This window comes from Hemitrygon akajei, chromosome 8, assembly GCF_048418815.1.
Source record: "Hemitrygon akajei chromosome 8, sHemAka1.3, whole genome shotgun sequence".
NCBI lineage: Eukaryota > Metazoa > Chordata > Chondrichthyes > Myliobatiformes > Dasyatidae > Hemitrygon > Hemitrygon akajei.
In genome coordinates this window covers 36422144-36439327 of record NC_133131.1, presented here as the reverse complement: position 1 = coordinate 36439327, position 17184 = coordinate 36422144, and the positions used below count along the sequence as shown (strand labels likewise).

The following is a 17184-nucleotide window of genomic DNA, read 5'->3' as shown; positions in this document are numbered from 1 at the left end:
ATATCACTATGTTGCACACTGAAATTTAATTTCTAGCAGAAATGATAGGACAGAATTTCTATCAGCAGTGAGATACATGTGAAAGGTTGTAATCAAAAACACATTCAATAAATGTCATTGGGTAAAATCTATATTTTAATTCTGGATACTTAATGTGTATGATATGTGTATTTACAGGGCCAGCTAGGCACACGGTCGGACATCATGTCGCCTTGTGCTTGTTTTGATGTCATAAGCTGATCATTTTGTACTTATGTCCTGCAGTTGATGTTACCTTGCACAATGTAGCAGTCTTTAACCAGAAGGTTGAGGCAGGGCCACTGCTGGGGACTCTTCGTTATCCATTTTCTCCCCCAGGAAAATTCCTTTGTATGTTCTTTTCTCAGGGAATTTTCTACACCCTCCCACTCACTGCCAGTGCTTTCTTGCACCACACACCCGATCATCTCTGCAAATGACCACATTTTTTGACTGACACAACTTCCCTGACTTCCCTTCCTGTTATTGTATGTCTTCTTGAAATTCTGTCCTCCCTCCCTCCCACCACCACCCTTCCAAGGACTCTCCTCTCCCAAATTGATCATCTCTCCACCAGCAATTACCTACCCTGCTCTGACTTTTCCCCCATCCTTTTCTGCTCCAGTCAACCTTTGAATAAACATCCTTCACAAATGCCATTCTCCACAGAGAAAGGAGGTTCTTTGGCACATGTGTCAGGTCCGCACTGCGGGTTCCATACCAAATGATACCTCAAACCTTGTGTACACGTAGGGTTCTTGTAGGAACTTGGCATAGGTGCTGAGATACATCCTAAGATGTTCTGGAAGACATCATTAGTGATGCAAACTGGGGTCCTCGGATGTTTCAGATCTTCCAACTTCAGACACCCTCACCCAGGTGACCCAGCTAAGGGTTGATTCCAGAAGCATTGTGTCCCAGAAGCACTGGTTCATGGGTCATACCTCTTATTCCATAGTCATCTAGAGGCTTGCTCAGCAGCCTCTGTGAAGGCCCTGATGGCTCTTCTCTTTGCAGACTCTTTAATGCCAAGGAGAAGATAGGTTCTGCAGAACGAGCAGCCAGAAAAACCTCTACACCCCACTTCTATAGGCTCGGAACGTGCCCTCCACCCCTGTCTCTGGCATTGTTCTACATGCTCCTGGTATATGGCCTTCTTTGTGCTCAAACACCTCCTCAATTTGGTCTTCCCAAGACAATTTGGCACTGTCAGTTATACCATGCTCACCTGCTTCGAGGCTTCTGACAGAATAACCATGTCAGGCCTCAGTGATGATAATGTGGTGAAGTTGGGGGACTTCAATGGCTTACCAAGATTGACTTTCAGATGCCAGTCAGATTCTGTGGTGAGCAAGTCTGCTGGTGATCAGGGCTGAGGCTGTGGTTGGCCTCCAACTTTGGCAAAGGTTGTGGGTTTTCTGGGTTGGCAGAAGTGCTTAATGTTGTTAATAGCTGAGGAGATATTTCCTGCTGCTGCCTTCTGCACCTGGTCATGGTGCCAGCAGCAGCACCCTTCTCCCAGGGCTTTTGGGCGGCTGCTGAGAATATGTTCCAAGTTCCCTCTGCTGGGGCAGAGAGGACATGATGGTGCCTCGCTTTTACCCCAAGCAACAAGGTTCACTATATGAGGCAGGACATTGTCCATAGCCTGGGTCATGAATCTGATGCACTGCCAGATGTTGGACCAGGAGATCTTTGGATTCAGCACACCCTACCACCTTATCCAAGCTCCCTGCTGCCCTAATCCTAATATCCTGGTGGTAACACACTTCCTTGACAGCTGCTCACACCTCTTCCTCGCCCAGACTTGGGGTCACAGGAATCTCTGTACATTAGTAATTCTCTTGTACGGGAAGCCATAAAGTCCTCATTCAGGTCACTGAAGGGAAGCTGCAGCTTGTTCCTTTTTCCATCCAGAGCAATGCTGCTCAGGCTATGTGGGAGGCCCAGCCATCTTCGAAAGTAGCCTATTGATCTTTCTTTCATGATGACATGGGTACTTCATGTTCCAGCATTGGCCAAAGGATTCAGTGGAGGATGTCATGCTGGTTAATCCAGGCCTTGAGGTTGCCAGGTAGGCCTGACTTAGCCACACTGGTGAGCCAGACTTCTAACTCATTAGTGGTCTTCTAGATGGCAGCCACATCTCTTAGAATCTCTTTGACTTTTCCCAGGCTTTTGACTGATTTCTCAGAGATGGATGGGAGAGCAATCCCATCTGTGGAGAAACAAAACTTGTCTGTGAGTCTGCCCTTCTTTAACACCAGAGACCCTAGATTTCTCTAGCTTAAAACACATCCTTGCCCAACCAATGTAGACACCCCAACACCACCACTACTACTCCACCAACCCCAAACCAAATCCTTCTTCAATTCTTCTGTCTCAAAGTGAGTGAAGTGCAGACGGAAGTGTGTTGAATCCACCATCAGTTTTCTGAACAGTCCTTGAAAACCTCCTCATTATTCTTGTTTTGGCGCTAGTTATATTTGAAATGTATAGTAATTTTATATATTTGTACTGCGGGCACAAAACAACAAATTTCACATCATTTATGTCAGTGATAATAAATCTGATTCTGATTCCAAAAGCTAGTTTGCACACACTCTCACAATCAGCAGGGAGGTAAGTTATCGGTTAATCACTTCTATCACAGTTGTTAATGAGGAATAAATGCTAGCAATATACCGGAATACTTTACCAGTAGGTAAGTCTGCTTGCTTACTGCTCCCAGAGGAAGGTGACTGCGTTTGACCGGTTTCTCTCTCTTTCTCTCGCTCAATACCCTTGGAGGATGGCACTGGAGTTTGGGTTCTGGGAAAGATCTACTTGACACAGTTTGTGGATTGAACTCTGTAGTTCATGTTATAATATGTTACTGGTTTCTGGTTACTCTTTTTTTTATTGCAATTTTGTGTGAGTTTGATCAGGGCAGACTGGCTCTGCGGTTTGTTGCAGGTTCAACATCATGTTAAATGCTCTTGAGTAAACCTCATTTTTTGGATCAGTTTAAAATAAACAGTGCTTTGAACTTTAATTTTACCTTCTCAATCGGTGCTACCATCAGGAAGGAGGTACAGAAGCCTGAGGCACACACTCAACAGTTCAGGAACAGCTTCTTCCCTTGGCTATTTGATTTGTGAATGGACATTGATCCTATGAACATAGCCTCACTACTTTTTAAAATTTTATTTTTCATTTTAGCACTACTTATTTAATTTATGCTTACTGTAATTCACATTGTTTTTCTATTATTAAGGATTTCAGTCAACAGATTTCACAACATATGCTGGTGATATAAAACCTGATTCAGATTCTGAATTATTACAGATTCCTGCAAATTCATAAAATGTCTATATATTCCCCCCCCCCACCACACACACACCGAATTCCCCCACACACAAATATACATCAGTAGTGAATCATTGAAACAATAATATCACAATCAAGGAATACCGCCAAGGGGTAACATATCACCCGGTCTAGAATGGTTTATATGGAAAAAAAGGCAACGATCAATGAGTAGATAAGGTCAAGTTAGAACAGTGGATTTTAGATTAGATAATCAAACAAACAGTTAAATGTTCAATCCGGGCAACTATTTTAATGAATGAGATAATCATCAGTAATGCAATTCGAGTTTCCTACCATGAGAAATGATGAAACTGCAGCCATTATAACCAGAAAATCGTTCACCAGATATTCTCATAAACAGCATCTACATTACATTGGAACAAGATTTCTGTGAATAGCAATTGTCAATTACTTGATGTCCCTTTATCTCCCTTTGCAGGCTGCATCATATTACTGCACAAGGTTTGGATTTGAGGCATTGGCATATAAAGGACTGGAGACAGGAAGTCGTGAGGTGGTGTCACATGCCGTTAGGCAGAATAAAGTAAGGACCAGCCAGCTAAGAAAAAAATGGATTGCACAGAAATTTAATACCATAATCAAAAGTTGAACCTTAACATTTCATGCTGATGAAAGCGCCAGTTGAAAGCTTACTGATTCAATTGAAAGACGTACTGTGGTTATGGACATAACTTCTCTTAGTTTGTAGCATCCTGAGGTCCTTGGGCAATACATGGGTAATTATGAAATTGTCTGTTTTTCAAGCAAGCAGAGGGTACCCAATAAAGTACTTCACACATAAGATGTCCAAACCTAGCAGTCCACTGGTGTCATGGAACAGCACTGAAAAAATAATTTCCATATCCTCCTGGGTGGTTGCACGTGATTCCTCCAAGCCTTTTTGTATTTCCAATAGAAGTTCTGCATTATCCTAATTATCTTCAACAAAGAATAATCAAGATATTTGTGAGCCGGTTTGTTGACTGTGCACTGGAAGTTGATTTTGAGATGCTGAGCCAGCTCTTGTCTCCTGTCTTGTTTCTTGAGCTAACTCAGGTTTCATGTTATCATAGTTGAGATAAGGCATTGAATAAGACCATTCCCTTATTCTGTTACCAGAGATAGGGCTTGACTGTAATGTCTTGTGTCCCTTGTGTCAGCTTTTAAACTGACTTCGGTTCAAAGAAGATAAGTGAAAGTCAATTGAAATCTCAATAATATCTTTTCTTTTTCTACAGATTATATTTGTTTTCCAATCAGCACTAAATCCTGGTAACAAGGGTGAGTATTGTGACATTTTGTTTTAGGTTTAGTAAAAACACTTATATAGGTTAACATTTTCCTTAAAATCACTAGATTTTTCTCGTACATAATAACCATAATAGAATCAATGAAAATACCTCTCCAACTTCGCCGAGCACTTAAGTGCAATTATGAAGAAAACACAGAAATGGCTCTTCTTCCTGAGAAGTTTGTGAAGATTCGGCATGACATCTAAAACTTGGACAAACTTCTATAGATGTGTGGTGAAGAGTGGATTGACTGGCTGCATCACAGCCTGGTATGGAAACACCAATGCCCTAGAATGGAAAATCCTACAAAAAATAATGGATATGACCCTGTCCATCATGGGCAAAGCCCTCCCCACCACTGAGCACATCTGCACGAAACATTGCAGAAAATCAGCATCCATTATCAGGGATCTCCATCACCCAGGACATGCTCTCTTCTTGTTGCTGCCATCAGGAAGAAGGTACAGGATCCACCAGATCCACACCACGAGGTTCCAGACAGTTATTACCCCTCAACCATCAGGGTCTTGTACCAAAGTGGATAACTTCTCTCAACTTCAAGCCCCATCATCAAAATGTTCCCACAACCTATGGACTCTTCATCTCATGTTCGTGATAGTTATTGTTTGTTTGTTTGTTTATTTATTTATTATTATTCCTTTTGTATTTTCACAGCTTGTTTTGCACCCAAGTTGGTGCATCTTCCATTAATTCTATTATGGGTTTTGTTGAGTATGCCCACAAGAAAATGAATTTCATGGTGACATATATGTACTTTGATAATAAATTTACTTTTGCAGTTTGAACTTTAAATATTATTTTATATAACTTCAGAGTCATGATATGATGAAGATTACTCATTGTTTTTGCCCATGAACACACTGTGGTTGTATTTGCCTACATGTTATGCCAGTATATACAAATCAGCACAGTATCTGTAAAAAGCATTGGCGAGCTGGTATACTGTATTTAATAGAGAAAGAACAATAATGAAATAGGATATAGCAGTTGTTCAAAGAGCGATAATAAGTTGGGTTACAGTCTGTGTAGAAAAAATGGTGATAGATTGTGAACAACACACATGAAGTGCTGGAGGTACTCAGGAGGCCAGGCAGCATCTGTGGAAAAGAGTGTTCGATGTTTCGGGATGAAGGGTCTTGGCCTGAAATGTTGGCTGTTTACTGTTTTCCATTGATGCTGCCTGGCCTGTCGAGTTCGTCTAACATTTTGTGTGTGTTGCTTTGGATTTCCAGCATCTGCAGACTTTTTTTCATGTTTGAGATAGATTCTAATACTGCTTTTAGAACATGAAAAAGTACAGCACAGTGTAGGCCCTTCAGCCGATGATGTTTACTGAGCTAAATAAATTAATAATCAAATGGCCAATGAAACTAAACTCTTATGCCTACACAATGTCCATATCCTTCCATTTTCCTCACATTCATGTGCCAATCTAAACATCTCTTAAATGTCCTTAATGTATCTAAATGTCCCTACTGTATCTAAGTGTTCCTAATGTTTTTGATGAGAGAGAGAGGTGACGAACTACCGCTGAATGACTAGAACTGAATTGAGTATTAACCTCTGTTCAAAGAATCGTGATGTATTGAAGTAAAGCATGTTGGAAAAATGGTTATAAACTGAAATACAGCCTGCGTTGAAAAAGTGGTAATAAATTGCATTACAATGGACAGCAAATTTTTTCAGAAGTGTTACATCCTCAGAATTTTTTTATATGATAGACTGCTTGGTCTATCATATAAACAAATATTATTTCAGACTTCTTATATCATGTAAGAATTTGGAGAATCAAGAAAGTAACTTTTAGTGAATATAATGTTTTTAATTACATAACATTGCTGAAGCTTTGCAATTGCTCAACTAAACTGAAAATGTTTCATTGGTGATTTTTGTTAGTACTCGGTGTCTGAGGATTCTCGCTAAAGTGTCTAATAATAATCAGCCAGCATTGACGGCTGATCAGCTTAGTGAATGGCATTGACTTCCAAGTGCCTATGAGCCAAGCTCTGAGATCGACAGCGCATTTTGTGCCACAAATATGTGGAGCCCAGGCTTTGTCTTGGTCACCAGTTCTATACCCAGAGTAGAACTCCAGCATACTTATTAAGAGGAGTCATGCTCAGTCTTTGAGATTTAAGTGTATACTTGCCACAAATATAAGAGAAAGTATCACCACTGTTGCAACATTGGTGAGACAAGTACACCTGAAAATGCAATTACTTTATTATAATGAATACACGCAACATGCAAAGCGTGTAGAGGATGCACATCAATGTGATCGCAAACCGACATACTTGTAAATGCAATGCATAGAATGGTGTTTATGTAATTCTTTTACAGCCTTTCTAAAACCTGTACTGCTAAGTAGCATCTGCCCTGTCTAAGCATGCCCAGCATGTGTGGACAAGGTAGAAAATATTTCATCTTTCATTGACCTGAATTATTAATTGAAATAACAAATATAGGCAATATTAAAAAAAGGTACGTGATAGGGAAATTTCATGGTGATTTTCATGATCAGCAGCCCAAAATCCATAAGGTACACTTAGAAGTATTTAGGGAGTGATATTTTTGTTGTCCAGTGTTGATAGTTTGAGTCCACAGCTCCCTGAAAAGGGCAACAAAGTTTCTCTGAAAGAGTGGTAACAAAGGCTTTATCCTATTGTAGGGGTATCAAAAAGATAAAGGCATTAGTTTAAACCGAGAGAAAGGAGTTTAAATCCTGAGGAAAAAGTTTTTTTTCTCTTTTGCATAGATGGTGTTAATATGTGGAACATGGTGCCGGAAGAGGTAGTGGAATGAGATATAGCCACTAAGTACAAGAGGCATTTGGGCATATACTAGAATACGTATGGTATGGAGGGATACAGACCTCATTCAGGCAAATGGGATTAGAGTAGATAGGCATAAAGCTCAGCATGAACATGTTGGGCTGAAATGCACAATTCCATGCTGTAAAACTCTATCGAAGTGTAATCTTGGGTTTAGATATAGTCTGTGTTGGAAAGGTGTTGATGAATTGATGTACAGATTGTACAGAAAGAATATTGATGAATCAGGCTACACTAAGTGCTAAGAAGAGTGATGGTGTAGTGGGCAGAGGACGTTTTGAAATGATGGTGCTGAATTGTGTTTGAAGAATAGATGGCAACAGAATTAAACTAATAAACTGAGGTGCAACCTGAATTGAGATTCTCTGTGGTGTATCGCAATTCATCACAAAACAAAGGCAATTGACTGAGGTCTGCAGCAAATTCATCAATTGCATAATGCAAATAATCAAAATGTGAGATTGTGTAAGAACTGACAAGTTCTGATGAAAGGTCATCTAGTGAAAACTCTCCATGAATGTTTCTTGGCCTGCTGTGTCTCTAGCAATGCTTTTTTTTTGGATTTCCAAGTAATTACTGTTTTGTATCATACAGTTCCAGTATTCTTCTTCCCCCTCTCTCCTTTCCATCTTCATTCATTTCCTTTGGTTACATCACCTTCAGACATACAACTTGTGACTAACTTCTCCCTATGATCACCAACACCTGTTGTGCCACTTCCCATTGCAGGTATTCTCTTCATTTACCACACCTCTCCCCTTCCTCTGCAACTTAAATAATGTTCAATTGCAAAGCCATAGACTTTGTTGCAAGAGTTTTGTTGCATTGAGGCAATGTCTGTGTTGCAACAGTGTTGATACATTGAGGGACAAATTAAAACAGGAGATACTATAAACACCAGTTTGTGTCAGCACAGGGATTATCTGAGATAAACTGATGTTGGTTGATGATTGGTAATGATAAATCTCAGAATCAGAATTATTATCAGCATATGTCATGGTATTTATTGGCTTGGCAGCAGCAGTACTATACAATACATGATAATGTAGAAAGAAAAAATAAATAAGTAAATCAATTACAATAAGTACTATGTGTGTATATATAATATATATGCAAATCTAATAACTATGTTAAATGAATGATACCAAATTGAGGCACAATAATTGCCACCAGAAACCTAATGTTCAGATGAAGCTGTTGTTAATGTTGTGCTGTCATTTGGATGAACTCATGTTTCTTCTCTGTGGGTGTTTCGACTGATGTATGGACAATCACATCAATTCAGAGTTGCTCTTTGACAACACTGTTCCCACTCAGTGCTGCTGTTTAACTACAACCCATGATGAAACTATGCTGGGTTTTGGACACACACCCAAAATGCTGGAAGAACTCAGCAAGTCAGTTGCTTGCCGAGTTCTTCCAGCATTTTGTGCGTGTATTGCCCAAGTCTTCCAGCATCTGAAGAATCCCTCTTGTCTATGGGTTTTGGATACAGTCGGATTGATACATTGTTGGTTACAGTAAAGTGTTAATACAGCTCTGACATTTGGATACTACAATGCAAGTATTTGGACAAAGTGATGATGTTTCAGTGTAGTATAGTGATTTTTGCTTGTATTTAGTTAGTGCTCTTTTTGATACATTCCTCAGTACAGTGAGTGTTGCTACAGTGCCAGTCTTGATATATATCTTACATTAGTAATATGTGGATGCAGCATGGGCCAATATAGAATCATAAAATATACCACACAGGTCTCTTGGCCCTTTGTGCCTTAGCCAATGGAAAAAAAAGCCTACCCAATCCAACACTACTTTCCAGTATTCGGTGTGTACCAGTGAGGATTGCAGTCCTTTACTTCTACATCCAAGTTCCCCATTAACGTAATGAGGGTTTCAGTCTGCACACCCTTTCATGCAATGAAATCTCGACTCCTTCATTTCTGAGTGGGGAAAATGCTTCAACTTAGAAAAAAAACTTTCAATCAATTACTTTAAATCGGTGAGCTGTAATTATTTTTTCCTTCAGCTAAGGGAAGATTGGTCCTTCCTATTTATTATATCTGGACCTCTCATAATTCTCAATAACACCTTAATTAATTCTCCCCTCAGACTTCCCTGATCCAAAGTAATCATCCTAACCAATCTTTTCTCATAAATACAAGATTTCACTCTTTATTACATCCTCGGCACCCTCTCCAGTATAATTATATATTTCCTACAATTTGTTGACCAGTACTATACACAATACTCAGGTTGTGATCTGAGCATTGTATACTATATTGGCAAATCTGGGAACACTTTCCTTACATTTCACATGTCAGCTAATCATGTTAACCTCCCATATGTGTCTGTACTCACCTTAATATCTGTCCTGCTACATTATGGATCAGTGGACAAACATTCCAGTGTCCCTCTGTTCTCCACACATCTCAATAACCATGCAGATATTGGGTATTCTCTTTCCTGTTGCATCTCCTCAATTGCATTATCCCACACTTTAGCTTAACTCCCATTTCAGAATCTGAATCAGATATATTGTCATTGACTTTAATGACATAAAATTTACTGTTTTGCAGCACAAAGATATAGAATTCCTAATGTCATTCGTCATGTGCCGTGTTGTATGACGTGGGCAATCATGGTCTCATGACCATGATTGTTCTTGGCAAGCTTTTCTACAGAAGTGGTCTGCCATTACCTTCTTCTGGGCAGTGTCTTTACAAGACAGGTGACCCCAGTCTTTACTGATACACTTCAGAGATTGTCTGCATGGCACCCATGGTCGCATAACCAGGACTTGTGATATGCACCAGCTGGTGATACGGCCATCCATCATCTGCTCCCATGGCTTCATGTGACCCTGACTGGAGGGCTAAGCAGCACCTTGCCCAAGGGTGGCTTGCAGGCTAGCAGAGGGAAGGTGTGCCTTACACCTCCTTTTTGATAGAGACATATCTCTACCACCTCAGAATTACCATAAATTACAAAAATCAACAAACTATGCAAAAAGAAAAAATGTTCATTCAGTAATCTGATGAAGGAGGGGAAGAAGCTTTTTCTAATTCACTGAGTGTGGGGTTCAACGCTCCTTAACTTCCTTCCTGATGGTTCCATTTCCCATTTTCATATCCTGCTAACCAAGTCACTGTCAAGCACATGATCAATTGTTGTATCATGTGAATATTTCTTTATCATGCTCCCTATAACTTCATTCTTTATCATGATTTCCACCAGTACAATTGCACCACAAGGCTGTGTGCTTCGCCCCCTGCTCTACTGGCTTTACACTTCTGACTGGCGGCTAAGCGCAGCTCCAGTGTCATAGTCAAGCTTGCTGATGACACCACTGTCATTGGCTGTATCAAAGCTGGTGGTGAATCAGTAAATAGGAGAGAGAATAGAAATCTGTCTGAGTGGCGCCACAACAAAAACCTCTTGCTCAATGTTAGCAAGACCTAGAAACTGATTTTTGACTTTAGGAGGGGTAACTGGCTGTCTACGATCCAGTCCTCATAGGGGGATCACAGGTGGAGGGGGTCAGCAATTTAAATTCCTTGGAGTTACCATTTCAGATGACCAGTCCTGGGCCCAGCACATAGGTACAATTACAAGGAAAGCACAGCTGTTTCTCTACTTCATTAGAAGTTTGCAAGGATTCAGCGTGACATCTAAAACTTTGACAAACTTCTATAGGTGTGTGGTGGAGAGTTTATTGACTAGCTGCACCAATAACCTTGAACAGAAAATCTTACAAAAAGTAGGAGATACAGTATAGTCCATCATGGGCAGAACCCTCCACACCAATGAACACATCTACATGGAGTGTTGAGGAGGAAAGCAGCATCCATCATCAGGGACTCCCACAACACAGGACATGCTCTCTTCTCTGTGCTGCCAACAGGAAGAAGGTACAGGAACCTCAGGACTCACACCACCAGGTTCTGGAATAGTTATTACCTTTCACCCATTAGGCGCCTAAATCAGAGTGGATAACTTCACTTGCCCCATCACTGAACTGCTCCCACGAATTATGGACTCACTTTCAAGGACTCTTCATCTCATGTTCTTGATACTTATTGCTTATTTGTTTATTTATTTGTCTATTTATTTATTATTTATTGTCTTAGTTTATATTTGCATAGTGTATTGTCTTTTGCACACTGGTTGTCTGACCTGTTGGGTGTGGGCTTCCATTGATTCTATTATTGGATTTACTGAATATGCCATCAAGAAAGTGAATCTCAGGGTTGTATATGATGCCATACATGTAGTTGACAATAAATTTACTTTGAACTATATTTAGGTTTAAATCATGAATAAATGAAAAACACTTAAATACTAATCACTGCAGAACCCCAATAAAAGAGCATTCCTGTCACAAAAGCACCTGTCCGTTATAACCCTTTGCTTTATATCAATGAATAAACTTTACATCCAGTTTCCCACTTTCTCATGGCACTTTACTTTTCTTCATCAGTATGCTTTCTGGGACCTTGACAAAGCCTTTCTAAGATCCATGCAAACTCCACAAAAAATTAGTCAGACACAACCTTCCCTTATAGATCAACACTGACTGTCCTTGATTAATCTGTGCCTTTTGAAATGAAGGCTTATATTATCTCTCAGAACTTGCCCACAACTAAACTAAATGTCCTTAAATTACTCAATTTATCTCATGTTCCCTTCCTAGACAACAATGCAATGTTAGCATAATTTCAGTAGCCAGGTACAAAAATGACGTTAGAGTTTCCATATTATCTTTTCTTCCTTCTTTTAACAGTTTGGGATATATTTCACCACTACACCCTCTGTCTAAGATTTCTGTAGCAGTTATCCTTTGGTGTTTGACATAAGTTTCCCTTTCTTGGTTGATCCTACCCTTTATGTTCTTTGTCTTGCAGACAACACACGATATCCTGTTATTCTTTGTGGCAATGTGTTTTCAATGAACTCCTTCTTAAATACCCCCCATTGCTTTGAGACAGACTTTTCTTCAAGTAGCTATTTCTACTCCACTTTTGCAAAAAATCATGTCTGATCAATGTTATTCTCATCTAATATTATCTTTGTCTTTTTCCATAATAATGTTAAATGTAATTGAATTAAGATCACTGACATTGATATTCCTTTCATTGTCTCTTTGCAACTAAATCTAAAATTCTACATTCCTAACTTCACTTCCTCTCCCACCCTTCTGGGCTACAAACTTAAAGAAAACCAAGAGAGAAATTGGGAGTTCTGTGCCTTGTATAACCTTTACACTGACTACATTCCAGTAAATATGAGCGGAATTGAAATCTCCCACAAGTAATAGCTGAGTGCTTTTACATTTGTCAAAAATTCGCCTTCAAATTTGTTCTTCTAACTCACTCGGAGGTCAACATCAACCCCCCCACTATTCATCTGTAGTTCAAACTATTTCACCTTATTTAATGATTCTTATATAATATTCCTTTTTCAAAGTGTTATTGCATGTTATACCATGATATAAATATTGTTGTCAATATTCCCTCCCCCAATCCTTTATTATTACTTCTCTCTCCTCTGAAACCCTGGAAGTATATTAAGCGATCGTTCCTGTCCCCTATTAAGTTGTATAGTGTTGATGTTCAGTTAGAGCATTTGCTGATCCAGGATTCCAACAGATAATGGTAAAAAACAAATGAACAGCCAGATTTAAGTAATGAGACACCTGCCACCCAAGAAGCTTCCAGAAAAATACAGAGGCACTGTAACTACTGAAAAACTAAATTACATGTATATAGGTAACTATGTAAAATAAAACAAGCATAAGAAAGTTAATTTACTAAAAAAAACAATTCTGCAGGCCAGTCCAATGATGCTGAAGCCTGAACACAGTTGGCATTGATGCATTACTGGGTTTTGGATGCAAACTGTCATGATATAATGCTGGTTAGACATCGTTCAAGATAATTCAATGGATGGGAATGCTGCAAACTGCAGCAAAGGCTAGTTTGGAAATATTTGACTGAACTATTGTCACCTATAGTGTCAACTGATGATCAGTCTGTAACATGGAAAATATGAAAAACTTGATTAACTGGATCTCTCTTCAGTCTGTGTATTCATCTCCTTATGACAAATGCAGACATTCTGCATATGTTGTAAGTCTTGAGAAACACACTCAAAGTACCGGAGGACCTCTGCAGATCAGGCTGCATTTATGGAGAGGAATGAACTGTTGGTGTTCTGGGCTGAGACTCTTCATTGGCAGGATCTCCTTATCCTTCATCCTTGTAATAAGTTGGATTCTGTCGAGTCACTCTGAGCTGTCAAACTTTGAATGAACGTGACCCATTGGTGTCCTGAATTGATTATTATTGTAACACACACAAAATGTTGGAGAACCTCAGTAGGTTAGGCAGCATCATTGAAAATGAATACAGTCAATGTTTCAGGCTGAGAGCATTCATCAGGACTGGAATGAAAGGGAGAAGCTAGAATCTTCATCTGGTATTTTTTAAAATTTTCCCTTTCCTCTACCCTCTTCGTCTACGTATTACCCACTCTGGCCTCTTACCTCTTCTCTTCTTCTGCTTATCACCTCCCCCTGGTGCCCCTCCTTCTTTCTATTCTCCCATGGTCCACTCTCCTCTCCTTTCAGACTTCTTCTTCTCCAGACCTTTACCTTTCCCACCTGTCACCTTCTAGCTTGTCATCCTTCTCCTCCCCCACCTTTTTATTCTAGCATCTTCCTCCTTCCTTTCCAGTCCTGATGAGGAGTCTTGGCTTGAAAGATCGACCGTTTATTCATTTTCATAGATGCTGCCTGACCTGCTGAGTTTCCACATCTTTTGCGTGTTGCTTTGGATTCCCAGTATCTGCAGAATCTCTTGATTTATGATTATTATTGTAACTTTTTCTCCCACAAGAATGCTTCTATTTATGTCTGCTCTGTAGGAATTCTATCTGTGCTGCTCTGATTATATCTGCATTGCATGGTCCAGATCTGTGTATGCATTTGTATGCAGGCTTTGTGCTGTAGGTACCTGCTGAATCTGTGTCTAGGCTGGTGGTTTACCTGGGCTAGTGGTTTGTCTGGGATATCCTTTCTCTTGGTAACTTGGTTGATGACTACATGCCATCTATCTATGTCTTCTAGTTTGCTTCTCACTTTACAAGGAATCATGTTCTGACAAGTTGTGTTGTCTCCTTCAGAAATGACTGACCATCTGGGCAAACATGGGGATGGCGTGAAGGACATCGCATTCCAAGTGGAAGATTGTGACTTTCTGGTGAAGGTATGAAACATATCAATGGGAAATGGATCATGATGGCCAGCATCCTTTAGAAGTATAATATCCAATGGGAATTGCATTCTTCTTGGATGGTACATTGGGAGATAGAAAATCCTTTCTTGGAAACAGCGTCCACCCATTCTTTTGAAATAAATTCTTTGGAATTAGGGTTGATGGCTCAGTAATTTTGATATGAAAAGTGAGATAACAAATAGGCTAATTTCAAATAATAAGAAGGAACTTGTAAAAATTCCTATCCCAAGTGATAAGGTATTAAAGAAACACATGGTGCTATATGACAGGTCCTAATGGTTTTTACCCAAGGGTTTTGAAGGAAGTCTGTGCAGAGACATTGGACCAGTTGGTTGAAGATTTTGAAAACTTGGTAAATTCTGGAAGGTAGCTGAAGATTGGAAAATAGCCAATTTAAGTTAGAGGAATACATTTACAGATTATTACAAACACGACAAACATAGAACATAGAAATCTATAATGCATTACAGGCCCTTTGGCCCACAATGTTGTGCTAACCAGGTAACCTACTTTTTATTTATTTTTTAATATTAATTTCAAATAATAAAAAGGAATTTGTAAAACTTCCTATCCCAAGTGATAAGGTATTAAAGAAACACAAGGTGCAATACGCCAGGTTCCAGTGGTTTTCACCCAAGGCTTTTGAAGGAAGTGTGTGAACATAAATGAACATGAACTCAAGTTAACATAAATTATACTATCTTACATTTCAACATAAACATAGTAACACAGGTGAAAACTAGGAGAGGTTAAAAGAAATAAAGTCCAAGGTGGTGTTCAGGGCTTTCAAGAATCTGATAGCATTTCTTGTTTAACCTTGAGGTGTGGGTCTTTGGGCTCCAGTACCTCTTGCCTGATAGAGAGAGTCCCCTCTTGCCAACATTGAGAGGAGAGTCCCATGTTCAAAAAGGGAGGAAAGCAGGAATTAGAGAACCTTAGGCAGTCAGTTTAAGACGTACTGCTGACAATAATCTGAAAAGAAATAACTAATTATTTAGGAAAGCTGAATATAATCAAACCTAGTCAACATAGTTTTATTGAAAAGTTGGCTTGATTCATGATGAAGTATGGCCCAGGAGGGGCAAATGTGAGTCTGTCCATTCAGGAGCCGGGGCATATTTCGGGAGTCAAAGTATGTCCAACAACATTCCAGTTCATCAGCTCATTGAAAGTGCTCCTCCAACTTCCCGACTCAAATCCCAAAAGCCTTTCTACAACCTTGAAAAACCTTGACTCCCATGACAAACACATTGAATGGTGCCAATACTGGCACACCAACATGCTCCCTGGCGGAGATCTGACTGATGACCCCACCTCGCTCCTCCCGGGCTTTACGACAGTTACCAGATAAAAACTGGACAGTTGCAATTAAACTCAGAAGTCGACATATCAAAACACTGCAAACACTACACCAATGAGGCACCTGATAAACCCCAGCTTGTCCCTGTAGTGCCCCAACCTAGGACGTGCTCCACCAGCTCCAAACATGTCCTCTCATTAAGATCAGAGATGTCCATCGACGAGGCCAGGAGCTGGAGAAGTGGCTTGACAAAAACCAATTAGAAGTGTGAAGATATAAACACCTGCCATACAAAAAAACAGCAAAAGTATAGTTTAATGAAAAGTAAATCTTGTTTGATGAACTTACTTGAATTATTTGAAAATGTGACCACCAAAACTGATAGAAGGTAAGCTGTAGGTATATATTTGGATTTCCAAAAGGAATCTGACAAGGCACCATATAAGGCGCATACATTATGAGCCCGAGGTATTGGAGGACATGTGTCAGCGCAGATTGTGAACTGACTGTCACACAGAAATCAAAGTGTTGGAAAACAAACACGTCGTTTTCAGGCTTGCGAACTAGTGAAGTATCCCAGGTGTTGGATCATGGCCCTCAGTTCTTTGCCATTTGTACTATGACTCTGCAATGTAATGTAGACAGATTTAGTGATTGAGTGATATCCTGGAAAATGGAGTTTAATCTGCGGAAGTGTGGGGGTCATGCACTTCAGTAAGAGGAATCATTAGGCAGACCATTATATAAAATAGACAGAAACTATAACAGTGAATTTACGAGAGATCTATACGTACAAACAAGCTGGAGGAACTCAGCAGGTCGGGCAGCATCCGTGGAAATGAACAGTCAACGTTTCGGGCTGAGACCCTTCGTCAGGACACACCGAAACATTGACTGTTCGTTTCCACGGATGCTGCCCAACCTGCTGAGTTCCTTCAGCTTGTTTGTACGTGTTGATTTGACCACAGCATCTGCAGTGTACTTTGTGTTTACGAGAGATCTAGATGTTCTAATGTATGAATCACAAAGCTAACAGGCTGGGCCAACGAGTTATTAAGAAGGTCAATGGCATGTTCTCT

At 39.9% G+C, this 17184-nt stretch overlaps 1 protein-coding gene across 2 annotated transcripts in view; it reads left to right on the top strand.

Moving 5' to 3' along the window:
• The window catches only part of hpda (4-hydroxyphenylpyruvate dioxygenase a), a 69339-nt gene that overhangs the window by 22250 nt on the left and 29905 nt on the right, over window positions 1-17184 (top strand). For both annotated transcript variants that reach the window (XM_073053601.1, XM_073053602.1), the window contains exons 4-6: window positions 3809-3913; window positions 4608-4650; window positions 14693-14775. In XM_073053601.1, coding sequence (XP_072909702.1) covers window positions 3809-3913; window positions 4608-4650; window positions 14693-14775 — 231 coding nt within the window. The remainder of the gene's footprint in view (window positions 1-3808; window positions 3914-4607; window positions 4651-14692; window positions 14776-17184) is intronic.